We start from the raw sequence: 15,860 nt of genomic DNA, 5'->3' as shown, positions 1-15,860 counted from the left end.
AAAAGTCAACTCAAGAAAACAGCTTTCGAGGTAGGCAATTGAGAAAATATTGGGTGCTCCTAGAGCACCACGTCATCTTACTCCAAACCATACAAAATTTGACAGGTGTCACATGGGCCCGCATTTCAGGTTTTTGCAGATTTCCTCTTTTCACTCGCTTTTTCTTTTCCCAAAATACCCCTCATCTTCGACCTTCAGCTCTTCGACAAACAGCGAGCGGCGAGGGAGCCATGGGCTGAGCCGCCACGATCGCTGGCTGCACGGACGCGGCGGTGCCGAGGCCGAGGTGGAGACGGCGGCGGGGGTGAAGGTCTAGTTGAGGGCGAGCTGGCATTCGAGATCGCCACTCGTCGCGGCTGAAGCGACCTCGCACCCGTCTGCGGCTGGCGACGAGGGAGCCGCGGGCTGAGCCGCAGAGATCGCGGGCGGCGAAGACGCGGGGCGGAGAGGCCAAGGCGCTGGGTTTTGAAGATCTGTTCAACGTCAGGCAAAACAAAGAAACAGAAAGATAAAAGGATTAAGTTGACAATCTGTTCAACGCTGGCTTTTCAAGATCTGGTTTTTCTGGGTACTTCTTCGGTCTTTCGATCAGCAGAACAAGTAGAGGTTCACAAATTCCTGGCCATGTTCGGCGATCTGAACCAGGGACTGAACATTGCAGTTGACGATACACGCACGTCTCCTCCTTGGTGTTCCCGCTCGGCACGTCCACCACGGAAGACTCCACCACCGTCGTCCCCGCCCCTCCCCTCGCCGCGTGCAGCGTCGTCACCGACCAGACCGTGACCCCCGCGTCCTTGCCGCCCGCTATCTCTGCGGCTCGGCCCGCGGTGCGAGGTCGCTTCAGCCGCGGCAGGCCAACGCCATGGCCGACGGCTGGCCACAGGCGAGAGTCGCTATCGCCGGATCAGGTGAGGACCGCTCACGCCGTATCTAGAGGAGGGCTCACCTCTGGTCGAGGGCCGACCTCACCGGATCTGACGAGGCCTCGACGGAGTAGTCGACGTGTCCATGGGGCCAGCTCGTCGGGGGTGTCGTGGGTGAGGAAGACAGAGGAAGGAGAGAGAAGGTGGAAGGGCATTTAGGGAAGAGAGAAAGCGAGTCGGGGAAAATTTTGCTGTGCATACCCCACCGGGGGCCCCCACCCCCGCCCAACTCTCTCTCTCTGCCACGTGTCAATCTCTGAGTGGTCTTCCTTCGAGATGGGTTGGCACACTTAGTGCAGCTAATATTTACGACAATTTATGAAACGACCGAAACAGCTAATATTTACGGCAATAAATACTCAGCTGTTTCGGTCAAAATGCGTGCATTTTTTCCATCTCAGACCATGTGACCTGGCAGCCTTGAATGCAAGTCTTGTCCAGTTTGACAGTCAACTCAAGAAAACAGCCTTCGAGGTAGTGATGAAAGAACTCTATTTTAGTCAACCAATTGCAATAAATGGTCGCCTTCTTTGACCTACTACATGTGCAGGGCAGCTGTTCAATCAAACCTAAATTTATTATGCGGATATCAATTCAATCACAACACTTTTCAATTTTATCAATTTAGTACAAAATCTTTACATGAAATTCCAACATGCTTTTATTGGATGTCACTGACGTAGTGGTGCTACGTCCTGCGATAACTAAACTGCCCGTCATGCTAGCGATATCCGACGAAAATTAATTGGAATGACCACATTGAAATTTCGACCAAATCTATATGTTATGAGTGCGTCTGTCAATGTGAAATGTGAAGTATGAGAAAAAAAATTCATAACATGACACCACACAATATGTTCACTCCACTTGTTAACATAAATTAACACGATTGAACTAAGCATTGTTTGTGTAGTCTAGTCTTCTAAACAATATGTGGAATCATGGCGCTAACTTTTTACAATGTGGAATCAACTTTCTTCTGTGACTAATGACTTTGTCGCATTGTTCGTATAGCACGTCGATATGAGGACTCTTGACATGTAGTGATGAAGCCATAAAGTCAAGTCTTCTGAGGTTCCGTGTGGTTCAGCATTGCAAACGAATTCTTGACATGTAGTGATGATGCCCGGCGTTTGGTTCGTTTTTTGCTCAACTTCGGGCAAATGCAATTACATCTTCAAATGCCATTAAAGGATCTTAGCCTAAAGTAGGTCCAAAAGCATTTTGAAATGCTGCATTTTTGAAATGTAAATAAACCTTTTTTCTTTCAATTTTCCCTCGATATACTTTCATAATTGCATAAATGTTATTGAAAACCCTAATTTTGACGAAGGCTCTAGCCATTGATGGATAGCTGGCGAAACAACGACGAGCGGCCCAATTCACATGACATGGGATCGTCTACCTTAGACGAGGCTAGTAGCCGCTTGCTGGCCGCTTGCCGCTTGCCTATCCTTCGTCAATTCCGAGTATTTTACTTTTAAATAAAAGTAAAAGGGCTTCACAAAGTATTTTGCGTATTTTACTTTTTGACGATTTGTCAATGATTTTTTTGATCAATTTTGATTAGAAATTATAACATGGATGACAATCATATTACGTGGTACGGCCGCGGCCGACATGGACGTCTTATTAATTTTTCATTAGCGTCTATGTACGTAATTTCCAATCAAAATTGACCGAAAGGACTATATTAAAAATTTTTCAAAAGGTTTATGATTAAATTAGTCAAATTGAAAATTTTAAAACTGAATTGGCTGTCTTATAATAAATAGGTTTAAATTTGTTGGATAATTATCCTTAAAAGTAATTAACTTGCTTTTTCACGCTACCGATGTATGAGTCCTAGGTTTTTGTTCTTTTGCCCCTTAAGGCTTCGATCGTATGAATGTAAGTAACTAGGCCATCCAAGCAATGCCAACGTGTCGAAAGGTAGTCATGAGTCACGACTGGCGAGGTTAGTATTCTGCTCGAGCTTAGTTTTTGGCTCTTTTTTTATTTTTTTTTGGGGGGGCGGGGTCATCCCGAGGCCCAGATGGCTACGTGCCTATTAAATTGGCTGACATTTTCTGAATAATTGAAGGATTTCCAGGTGGGAAAACATAAGAAAAGTTTTAAATTTATTATATTGTCTTCAATTTACTCTTAAATCTTTTGATTAGATCAATTTAATTTTATATTTTTTATATTTATATCAATATAGTTCATCCGATCATTTTTTTCTGGAAATCAAAATATGAACGCCGACAATTCTACGTGGTATGACCATAACCGACGTGGACAAATTTTATAACTTTTTTTTTCTAATTTTTGAAAAAAAAATTCATCGTGGTCATCTGACAGCAGGGGTCGAGCCCTCGCGTCGGCTGCAGGGGTTGGCCATCATTGGATATGGTAAGGTTTTGACCCTCGTGACTTGGACAAGGACTGCCCTCGCCAGATTCGGCAAGCGCTTAGAGACCCTCTCCTGTAGAAAAAGAAAAAGAAAAGAAAAGAAAAAGATCATGAAGAAAATATCTAAAAATTGTAAAATTGTCTATATCAGCATTAATTGTGTCGTGTGGGACAATAGACGTTTTTCTCGAAGCATTATGGAGACCAAATGACTTGGTCGTCCGGAGGGCCCAGGCCAAGTTGGGCAAACGGCCACGTGCCTATTAAATTGACTGACATTTTCTGAATAACGGAAGGATTTCCACGTAGAAAAAATATTAGAAAAGTTTTAAATATATGGTATTGTCGTCAATTTAGTCTTAAATCTTTCTATAGGACCAATTTAATCTTGTATATTTTGTATTCATGCCATTATAGTCCATCCGATCAATTTTGATTAAAAATTATAGCATGAACGTTGGTAGTTTTAACGTGAATAAATTTTATAATTTGTTTTTGGTTTTTTAAATTTCTTTTTTGCGGTCACCCGACAATGATGGCCGAGCTCTCACGAGCCCTCGTTGAATATGGCAAGCGTTTTGACCCTCGCAACCTGGGCAAGGGCTTCCCTTATCGTGTCTAGCAAGCACTTGGTGACCCTTTCCCACAAAAAAGACAAGAAAACAAAACAAAAAATAACAAAAAATTATGAAAAAAATTAAAAATTGTAAAATTGTCACGTCAGAGCTAATTGTGTCGCGTAGGATGATAAACGTCAATGTCGATGATTTTAGCCCAAAAATGGCCGAATGGACTACGTTGACATAAATACAAAAGATGTAAGACTAAATTGGCCAAATCAAATAATCTAGGAACCAATACAATATGTTTATGACTGAGTTAATACAAATACAATAAGTTTAGAACTTTTTTGGTAATTTTTCAATTTCTAGATAGTGTGATTATCAAAATATTTTTCAAAGACGTTTCGACATATTTTATGATAATCGAGTTTTATAAGATGAAAGCAAAATTTTCCATTTGAATTTCAAATTATTTCGACTTTGAAGGATGTGTATTGTCCAATAACCGGTGGCTTTCTACTTTTAGCGTGAATCATGATAACTCCTTCGTCATACGCATTGAGAGTCCGTTTGTTAGAAGGAAAATTATTTCCGATAAATTATTTTTTGATTTTCAGGTGTTTGAACGGCGAAAAACTAATCGATCCACAACAAAAATGTTTTCCACGGAACGAAAACGGCAAGCTTAGATTGTGGGGGAAACAATTTCGCCTTAGGACAAAAAGGAAAATACTTTCACTAAACCACCAAACGAAAAGCTAATCACTTTTGTTGAAAATGACTTTTATAGAAAATGTTTATAAGAAATGGGAAAAACGGTAAGAAACTTTCGTCTTTGAACTGGTGCAATTAAATCTTTTCATTGGTCACTCCTCTTCTCTAATTCTCTAACGTGACCTCCAAAGCTGGGCAATCTTCGAAATTGATGTGAGAAGGAACTGACCATATTGAATGATAACAACAAAAGAGAAAGAGAGAGAAAGTGGGGGCCGTCGCAGCATAGGCCCGTAACGGGAAACCATAAAAAAAAATCCACACACTGCCCAATCGCATGTCCCTTCGTTTCTGATCTGGACTGAACTCAAGAAGACTCTGTCTGATCTGGACTGAACTCAAGAAGACAAGACGACCGTCTTCTTCTTTTCTTCTTCTTCTTGTCCGGAACACTTCATGCCCTTCTCGTTCATCTCGGTGAGCTTGCCGGTACATGCATCCAAGCCGACCAGCGTGCAATTACCCGTCTGTCGTCGCTGGACCTGTGAAATGGATGAGGTGGGGCGGATTTGTATTGGTCATAAATGATCCGATCTAAATTAATACATCAATCTGCAATGTAAATTTCCCGGTCTATACCTAATATGTACCCGACCCATCTCGGGATTCATTTGTAGCATCTTCTCGGGATTCATTTGTAGCATCTTCTCGGTAATTCGTTGCCTATACATGCATTCAAACTGATCCGCGTGCAATTACTTGCCTATCATGGTGCAAACTCGACGCATCGACCGCGCATTCCTTGTTTAGCTTGAGCCAAGTTGAGTAACTCGACGTCAAACCGAGGGAGGCTTTAAAAAAAAGGGAAAATTTATAACAAAAAAAGTCATAAATCTTTCGCACTTATGCCAATTCAGTCTAAACTTTTTAAATTTGCTGATCCAGTTCTAAACCTTTTTATCTTTTGTCAATTCAGTCCTATTGGCCCCGAAATCGCCGACGTGGACGCCGGCCGTCTTATGTGGCACCGCCGGTGGTAACACGGACAATTTGTAAAATTTTTTAAAATATTTTTTGACTTTATTTATTTTATTTTTTTTCCATTTCTAGGTTTAGGGGTCGGCAGCCCTGCCGACCATTGGCCGAGGGCCGCAAAGCCCTCGTAGGCCGGGGCTCCTCGCGAGCCATGGCGAAGGTGTCACGATCCTCGCCCACCCTCGTAGAGCCCTAAACCCAATGAGGGAAAAAATAAATTATTTGAAAAATATTAAAAAATTATCTACGTCAACGTCGACGGTGGCGCGTGGATGGCTAATATCCACGTCGGCGATTTCCCGCCAATAGGATTGCATTGGCAACAGGTGAAAAGGTTTAGGACTGAATCGGCAAACTTAAAAGGTTTATGATTAAATTGATAAAAATACAAAATGTTTAATTTTTTTTTTTACAATTTTCCCATTTTCAAAGTGCCCAATCAAACGAACTGATAAAACATAAATAGATATAAAATTTCCACTCTTCTAAAAATTTCTTTCCCAACTTGATTTTCAAATTATATCTCCGTAGTGCTCTAATTGGTTCACTTATCAAGGCACGACTAATAAAACTTTCAACAAATGTTCGCCGTGTTGGTTGGACTAAATTATGTTGGTCTTATAAGTGGGCGAACAATCTCATTCGAGAACGATAAATGTGAAGCGTATGGATTGATCATTTCATCCCCTTATGACATGTTAGACAATCCATTAACATACTTATATCGGAAAGGGTTTTTCTTTTATATATGCCAACCGTGTTACATCGGGTGACTATCCTGTCATAATAATGCATTGTTTGGATCTCAAATTCATGGATGCATTGCCTTCATTTTGAATTTGACTCGAGACGAGAATGACTCTAACATGATTATGACACAAAATTGGGAATTGAGGAGCTAACGGTGTATAGCGATGGGATTTCAACCGCAAGTGTTATGAATGACAAAAAAAAAAAAAAGACAAATGGATCTGGAGTGCTAATATTTGTGTATAACACTCATTTTAGTGCCAATATTTTTTTGATCACTTAAGTACCAAATCGGAGGAAAAATGATCACTTAAGTGCTAATGGCGAGAAATCCCGGCCAACTAATTACGTGTCATTTTTTTAAATCAAGCCACGTGGACTTTTAGACTTAAAAATAAGTTAAATTTTTCTTATAAATTAAAATTAAATAGAAAAATAACCTAAAAAAAAAAGAACGAAGTTGCCGTGGCAAGGGCTTGCATAGCCCTTGCCGCCACCGCCCCACTATCGCCGTTAATGGTTGGCAAAGGTCGGCAAGAATGGTCAAGGGGGGTCACCGACCCCGCCGAGGCCTCGCCTTGGTTCGTCAAGACCGACCTCGCCCAGCTGTCATGGCGGGACCCAAAAAAATTGGTACTTAAGTGATAAAAAAAATATTGGCATCAAAATGAATGTCGTACATAAATATTGACACTTTAGATGTCCTTTTGCCTAAAAAAATATAAATCATGGCAGGAGTCACCTCTGATCTTATGCCCGACATTCTATCATGATACTGTTACACGGTCATGCTAGTGAAACCCCATGAAATTATAAATTGCTACCCCAACTTTGCGGACCAAGTGTGAACAGTATACATCATAACTTTAATTTCGCAGTTGAAAATCCTAGCGCAATCTATGGTCCAATGGTTCTTATGCAACACAAGTATGAATGGTTTGTTCGATCTCATAGATCTAGGTTCTGTTTGTTTTTCCTAATTTCTGGTGTTTGGGGGCAGAAAATATGTAGTCAAGGAAAATATTTTCCAGTTAATGGAAAATATCCTTCTAAATCCGAGGAACATGATTTTCTTTTTTGAGAAAGGGAAATTGTGACGACCTGACCCCCTTTTTTTTTAGTTAGTTAACGCGAACAAAATAGGGGGGGAGCAAACCGAACCAGACCGGGAGGGGGGGTCCGGTTCCCGATCCCAATAAATGGGATCGGTGACGGGGTTGTCCGATCCCCGGTTCCAAGTGGATGGGACCGACCCGGACCGGACCGGACCGAACCACTCATAATATATATGATTATTTATATATAGATATATACAATTAAAAAATGAAGCTTTCATTTATTTTTAATGTTCATTTCTCGAGCCATTTTCATTGTTAGGCTATATATTCTTAAAACTCGGACAACTCCTCAATGTCATGAATGTTGTATATCCTATTTATTATGGTCTTTTTCAGTACATTGTGTGGTGAGTGTACGCTAGCATATTTTTTCAAAAAAGAAATGATTCAATCGGTTCATTTAATATAGTGGTAGCAATTTCTTACTATTCATGCGTTTACGTTGTTCATTTCAATGAGTAATCCTGTATTTTGTTTTTGTATGCTACTTAGATGTGGAATTCGTTTAGTGAACAACATCACTATTAGTATGTCTTCGCTAGCTAAGTTTTTCGATTCTGTCCTTTATATATCTCTATTGTGTCAGCGGTTAGACCATTGTCATTGTTAAACCCACCATTATGCGAAGACACGCCTTCATTATGAAGGTGGGCAAATTGGACCGACGTGTTTTTTTATTCAACTAGAGGTATAGATTGTAAATTAACATACAATCGAAGAATATTGTATTTCAAGGGTTAGATTTTAGCGGTCCCACATGGCCGGGACAGGGGACAGACCAGACCATCGGTCCCCGTCCGGTCCGGTCCGATCCTGTTCTCGTCCTTGGTCCCGAAAATTTGGGGACCGAGACTACTAGTCCCTTCCCGGGTTCCATACCGGGATCGGATCGGTCCGGACCATGCACACCCCTAAAACAGAAGATAAGCTCACATTAAACATAAGGACTTCATTAATTAAAAACATCTAACACATCATAGGTCCACATCAGGTCTTCACAACTAGCACTATACAATAGATAATTGCGATACGATAGACAACGAAACACAATCACAAACAGATACTCTAGACCTCCACTACCTCTCTTGGACCGCCTTTTGGCCTGTCGCCACCATCTCCGCCATCGCTACCTCCGTGACCATCATCATTGAGAATCAAGGGCCCCAACACTTGGTCACCTTACCTAACATACCATGCAAGGAACCTAAAAAGCAGCAACGGGCAAACAACCCCTATAAACAAACATGACAATAGTATATCTCACAAAGACCGTCATAGAATTAGGAAATATGACATCCTCAGCCCATGACCTAATTTGATATGGTAGCCAATAGAAGTGGTGTGGAGGTACATGCATAACTATTGATATGAAAATGTTAACAACTGGGGTGAGCTATTGCCCAGCAAAAAAAACATCTAAACATTACAAATCATAATTCAAATATCGCATGACACCAAAAGCCATGCATTTTTAGTCAGTTTATCAAAGGAAGCATAGTTGATAATTAATAAAATATACTTTCGATTTTTGACAAATTTTTTTTATTTATTAACATTACAACGACGACTTTCAGAATTCGATCCCCGGTCGTCTTGAAACCCTTTTTCATTCCCATACCACCATGCCAAGGTGTTAGCGGTGTTAAATGGTATCATTTTCTTTTTATTTAATATCCGACACATGACAATTTATTCAGTCAAACGGGCAATCACAACGGGAATAAGTTTCACACAGATGATTATGGAATGCATTCACGGATATGCAAGTATGCATTTATCTCAACTTTAACTATTTTTCAATTCACATTTCATAATGTTTCCTGCCAAAAACCCATGGACTCCTCCTCGATATCTGCGCATGGCACTACCAAGCTTATCTCACTTGGGCATCTCCAACTTCGGAGGTATCTGTGATCACATAGCGGGGGCTTCCCAAACACCTGGGACTCCATCCGGACTCAATCCGATGGGAATTTTTTTGTAATTTATTACTTCATAATCAATGCACACATGTGTTTAAATGATATGTCACATGATCATGCCACATGCAAATTTATTCAATTTATCACCTTCGCCATTAATAATGACATAATACCATTTAGCAATACTCCTTATCCCAAAGTTGAAATCAAGGCAGATTTGGGCCCTGATTGACCACCACGATTAATTTACTAAAAAAATTCATAAAATTCCCAAAATTCATAGGACAGTAGCTCATTCAGTAAGAATCAACTTTCGTTTAAGGCTGTTACACGTTAGACCCATAGATTAAGATGTTTTGCCAAATTTTCGTGAACTGCTCCTCCAGGGACAGTCTTATACACCGAACTAATTTTATACTTTAGCCCAAGTAACTCAGTTCCAAAAATCACCAAATTTTAATATAATGTAGTCAAGACCCAGATATACAAATTTATTGAGCAACTTCCAAGTTATTTCTTACTACATTTTCATGAAAATTCATGGAAGTGGCCCCAACTTTCAGACCCAGAAACAGAACTCAATCAGTTAGAGTCATGGTCTCAACCTCAACTTAGAGTGTCCCAAAAATTCTCAATTTAATATATGCGTTAGATTAGGATGTTAGCTCAAACTTTTGTGTTTTTATTAGGAGTTGTACAAGTCCACAAGAAGAGATACAAAAATATTTAGCCTCAGGGGTCAGATCAGACTCAAAACAGGACATGCAGACCTGAGAGGAAGTAAAATAAAAAGTCAGGTCTCATGTGTTCCCAAAATTCCCCATTTAATATATACCATATTTAGGAGTGATTTCATATTTGGTCTCAAGTCATTTGAAGTTCACAAAGGACAGTACAAAAATAGTAAAATAGAAAGGTCAGTATGGTCTGGGGTTCAGGCACAGTTTAAAATCAAGGAAAGATGAGGGTTTTTGGCCGGCTATATGAGCTCCAAAAATTCTAAAATTAATATATGTTATAGTTTAAGGTGTTATGTTCAAATTTTGTATTTGGTTTCAGAATATTTGAGGTCCAAAAAAATCCGTAGAAAAATAGTAAAAACAGAGGGTAAAATAGACTGTTTTCAAGGCAGCTTACTAGATTCACCCATTTAGTCATTTCCTCTCCACATGAGCACGAAATTTACCATTCATACATCCATTTACATGACATGCTCCATAAAAACTCGGTCTAGCAACATTAAATTATAAAATGTAATAAAAAGATGTTAGATTTGCCTTTGAATGTTAAGAACACCTCATCCTTTGAGAAAATTCACCTTGGATCTTCCTTCATCTTCTTTGAGAGCACTTTGCGAAGTGAATTTTTTTGAAATTCAGAGTGAAAATGAGAGAGTTTCGGCCATGGGGGGGGGGGGGAGAGGGGGTAAAGAATGAGAGAGTGAAAAAGAATCACGGTTGAGTGTAAGTAATTTTTTTGTCATAAAATTTCATTGGGGGTCACGGGAGGTGTGAATAGTGACTTGGAGTCATTTCAAGAGGTTACTTGAGTGCATTTTGAGCACATTTTCCAATAAAATTTTCGGCCATATATGGGGTGAAATGCCCCTAAAAGCTTAATTATATACATTATGTACATTAACCTTAGTTTAGACTATATTTTCTCTATAATTTAATTAGTAATTCAATTAGTATAATGTTAATAACTTCATTGTCAAATAATTGGCCATGTGACATATTCGAATTATTAGAATACTCAATTGATTCTAATATCATATGTTATGCTTTTAACAATTTTTTTCTTAAAGGTTAACATATACTATAGTCATTTTAATTAATTATTTAATATAATGACTTAGTAAAAAAATCAAAATGCAATTCATAGCATAACTGTACTCAAATGGCAATATAACATTTTTAGGGTGTCCCCTTCGTACGATAATTGCCCATAATTTCTCATCCGAGAAATTAAGCTTATATTGCATATTATTGAAAATTACATGACAGTAGTCAATTCTAAGTCACTTAATTTAATTCTAATATGTTTATCGCCCTTAATTAATTAGGCAAGCAAAATCGGGATGTCCCAAAAATTTCCCCTCTCTCTTATGCTTCTCTCTCATGTGAGAAAGGTATGACATCTAGAATTTTGCCTAATTAATAAGACGTAATAATGGTATCAGAATATATATATATATATATATATATATATATATGTATTTGCGGTGATTGGAATGTGTCACGTGATTAATTACGGGATTATAGTGCTAATTTTATGTATAGGCCGAAAATAGTAAGAGACTATAGGACAAAATATAGTCTAATTTTGGGTGCTTAATGTGCATTATCATGTGACTAAGGGCAAAATGGAAAAATCCCATGCATTGGTCGGTCACCCCTTGAAATATACTAAAAAATTTTATTCAATTTCACCTCAATGATTGATCCAAAGTCTCATTCTTGCCAACCCCTTTGCCCAATAGAAGTTCATATACAATTTACTATAACACTCAATCTCTCTCTCCCTCTCTCCCTCTATGTTTGGCCGAACCCCCTCCCCCTCATTCTCACATTTTCAAACTCTCATTTACACTAAAACACTCTCTAGAAGCTGAAGGTTGAAGTTCAAGTTCAAAAGGCAAGTTCAATCATCTTTATTTTACACTTACTTGATCTTGTTATCACTTGATTAGGGCTTTATTTGAGATTCGTAACTTACTTAGTTCAAGTACACACTGAAAATAGGGATGTTATTAAGCCTATGATGTTGCATGGGGTTGGTTTTCGCAAGGGAAGTCTAGAAATGGCCATGCATGTTCTTCATTGTGTCGTCTTGAGTTTGAATATGCTCTGACATTCGTGGTTTACTAATTTTTTATAGCTTTCTGTGGAATGAGTTGACCAAAACTTTCTTCAGTTACTCGTAACATATTAAAATATAACATAATTTAATTTGAGAATTTTCGGAGCTCAAATGTTTGGTCTAATGGCTATGTACATTTATGATTTCTAGGTATGTCTAGTGAAATCTACCGCGACCTTTGCATCATCTCGATTTTCTATAATTTTTCTGAAATTTAATTGGAATAAATTATCACATAAAAGTTTTAGAAGACGTCCAGGCTATAACATATACAAATTTTGGATTATTTTTAACATTTTGAACCTGTGAAATGCTCACGCTCAAATCACTCTACTCTGATTACTGGATAATTATTTTTCACACGAATTGCATGCTTTCCTGCATTCGATATAGACTTAATTAGACCTTGCACTTCTCATGAAACTTGTTGAGTATGGTCTTGTATATAACATATTAAAATTTGAAGATTTTTCAAGCTATTATACTTGAGTAAAGACGATGATTTCAATTGGTGCGCGAAATATTCCCAAATTATTCCTTATGGGCCCATGAACGTGTAGAGCCTAAGTTAAACGTGTGGGATCGTTCAGAGGTGTACACTGTCTAATTTTGCCTACCTTTGAGCAGCATTCTTCAGCCAGCTAGTTCCTTCGAATGCCTCACCAATCCCATGTCCTTAACCTCTTCCAAGAAAACGACTTGCAGTTTCGCGATCCCTGTTGTAATGCTAACGACACAGCAATAAAAACTCCGTAAACCAAAAAAGCTTATGCAGGATGATCAGTCATATCTAATCTTGGAAGAACAACATGGAGAGACCTAGCTGGTTTTTGTGTACCAGTCCTTTGTAATGCTAAGTCTAGACGACAACCTCCCGGGAAACGGAGTTTCAATTATACATTCTTCGCTCCGTCTCGGCTGAGAGATCGGAGTTGATCCTCAGATCGCAGCACACCCGGTTCGCAGAATCCTTGCGCGAATTGAGATCCCTGCATGGAAACCCAAACCATACATTCTTGCAGGCGCTTCAACCAAGCCTTCCTTTCCGAGAAATGTCATTCTACGCGGACGATATTTCCGCTTCGTAAGCTGGACCACATGCCATAGCAAACGTCGCAGGCCGATCGATATCAGATTCATAATCGAATAATACAATTCCCTCTTTGAAGTCAGATGCACAACTTGATGCATCATCTTTAATTCTACGCGCTGTCACATGGTACTGCCATAAACATGCAACAGAAACGCAATCGCTTCAGCTCTCTCGTTCCAGCAAAATGCGCTGCGTAGATCGTAGATGCGATTCTACCCGCCACCTGCTTCGTTCTTTAATGTTGGGAACCACCTTCGAGTAAGCTCCTAACTGTGAACTATAATGGCTTCTCTATTTTAATGCCCCCCAAAAACTTTTTTTATTTTTATTTTTTTGTTTGGTCTAAGCTCTCTCTCTCAAGTTGGAAGGACCGTTGCTTCGTGGGGTTTTCGGATTCAATTATTTACGAATGACACAGACTTTTCGATGCATTAGAGCTGGCGACCCCTCGGCCAAAAAGGGTGTCAATAATTTTCTGGGGAGGTGCACGGAAGTTCGCTGGACTTGTATATAAAGAGCTGGTTTCTCCCATGGCTTTCAAGGGTGGGTGGCTTTGTCTGAGCATTTCATATGAAAAGTCGCCTGTGGGGCGAGGGCGAGCGAGAGAATTTAAAGCAAAGTGAGAGAGAGTCTTTTACCATATTCCCATCAACACGTTCAAAAAAATTCACTAGAGTCATCCCTTTTGGCCTCCCTCTCATGGGGCTTCTCATGTTAATGTATGCTTCATCCATCTTGTACCTCGTCTTCATCGTATGGAGAAAGATTGACCAGAGGAGAGACAAGGACTGTTACATCTTGGACTACCAGTGCTACAAGCCTACGGATGACAGGATGCTCGACACTGGGTTCTGCGGGGAACTGATTCGGAGGACCAAGAATCTTGGTCTCTTGGAGTACAAGTTCCTGCTCAAGGCCATTGTCAGCTCCGGCATCGGAGAGCAGACCTACGGCCCCAGGATGGTCTTCGCCGGCCGCGAAGCCAATCCCTCATTGGCGGACGGGCTCGTTGAGATGGACGAGTTCTTCCACGACAGCGTCCAGAAGCTCCTGGACAGGTCGGGAATCGCTCCTTCGCAGATTGACGTGCTCGTCGTGAACGTCTCGATGCTGGCGTGCATCCCGTCCCTGTCAGCCCGGATCATCAACCGCTACAAGCTGAGGCACGACGTGAAGGTGTTCAACCTCACTGGGATGGGGTGCAGCGCGAGCCTCATATCGGTGGACATCGTGCGGAATGTCTTCAAGTCCTACAAGAACGCGAACGCCCTCCTTGTGACCTCGGAGTCGCTGAGCTCGAACTGGTACTGCGGCAACGACCGGTCCATGATCCTGTCTAACTGCCTGTTCCGGTCAGGCGGGTGCGTTATGCTGCTGACTAACAACCGGGCCTTGAAGGGCCGCGCCATGTTCAAACTGAAGTGCCTGGTTCGGACCCACCACGGGGCGCGGGACGAGTCCTATGGGTGCTGCCTCCAGAAAGAGGACGACAAGGGCCTGCCTGGCTTCCACCTCGGCAAGACCCTACCGAAGGCGGCCACCCGGGCCTTCATCGACAATCTCAAGGAGATTGCCCCCAAGATCTTGCCGGCCAGAGAACTGCTCCGCTATGGGGCGATGACTCTAGTCCGGAAAATGAGGCAGGGCTCGGCGAAACTATCCGGGCCGAGGCCGGCGATGGACTTCAGGACGGGGGTGGACCACTTCTGCATCCACACGGGCGGGAAGGCTGTGATCGACGGGATCGGGGCGAACCTCCAGCTGAGCGAGCACGACCTCGAGCCGGCGAGGATGACGCTGCACCGCTTTGGGAACACCTCGGCGAGCAGCCTGTGGTATGTGCTGGCGTACATGGAGGCAAAGAGGAGGCTCAAGAGAGGCAACAGGGTGTTCATGATCAGCTTTGGCGCTGGGTTCAAGTGCAACAGTTGCTTGTGGGAGGTGGTGAGGGACCTGGGAAATGAGGAAGAAGGCAAAGGCAACGTTTGGGAGGACTGCATTGAGAGCTACCCCTCAAAGAACTTGGTCAACCCTTTCATGGAGAAGTATGGTTGGATCAACCAGGAGGAACCAAGCACCTTCAACACAGACTCCTTACTAAGATATAATTGAATTGAATTAAAGAAGAAGAAGAAGCAGAAGAAGAAGAAGAAGAAGAAGATTTGGTTTTCTCCCCCTTTATCCTTTAGATGATTACTATTTGCTCCACTACACTTAGTCGTATTCTGTATCTTTTTGGAGTAGTGTTGTTGAGTCCGATTGGTGGATTTTCAACTGCCCAATAAGTTTAAACTGCTTAGTTCTTTACCATATGAAAAGATATAGCCATCATCTTCTCCTTGTACTCTTCTTGATTAGGGCTTTAATTGCTCTCTTTTGGAGTTTGCATGTACACTATGATTTTCCCAATCTTAGAGCTGTAATTGGGTTTACATATTTACTGGTGTTGCTTCTGAAAGGAATAAAAGGGTCTCAAGCGCAAT

At 41.0% G+C, this 15,860-nt stretch overlaps 1 protein-coding gene across 3 annotated transcripts in view; it reads left to right on the top strand.

Moving 5' to 3' along the window:
* LOC115736808 (3-ketoacyl-CoA synthase 12-like) overlaps positions 1-15,860 on the top strand; it is a 22,816-nt gene extending 6,956 nt beyond the window's left edge. For 2 of the 3 annotated variants that reach the window (XM_048283649.1, XM_030668676.2), the window contains one exon: positions 13,999-15,860. In XM_048283649.1, the coding sequence (XP_048139606.1) occupies positions 14,077-15,489 (1,413 nt within the window). In that variant the 5' untranslated portion in view covers positions 13,999-14,076 and the 3' untranslated portion in view covers positions 15,490-15,860. The remainder of the gene's footprint in view (positions 1-13,998) is intronic. The other variant, XM_048283648.1, reaches the window with a different exon arrangement.

Source organism: Rhodamnia argentea, chromosome 8 (genome assembly GCF_020921035.1).
Source record: "Rhodamnia argentea isolate NSW1041297 chromosome 8, ASM2092103v1, whole genome shotgun sequence".
NCBI lineage: Eukaryota > Viridiplantae > Streptophyta > Magnoliopsida > Myrtales > Myrtaceae > Rhodamnia > Rhodamnia argentea.
Note: the sequence above shows the minus strand (reverse complement) of the source record. Positions and strands in the feature narration are given on the sequence as shown.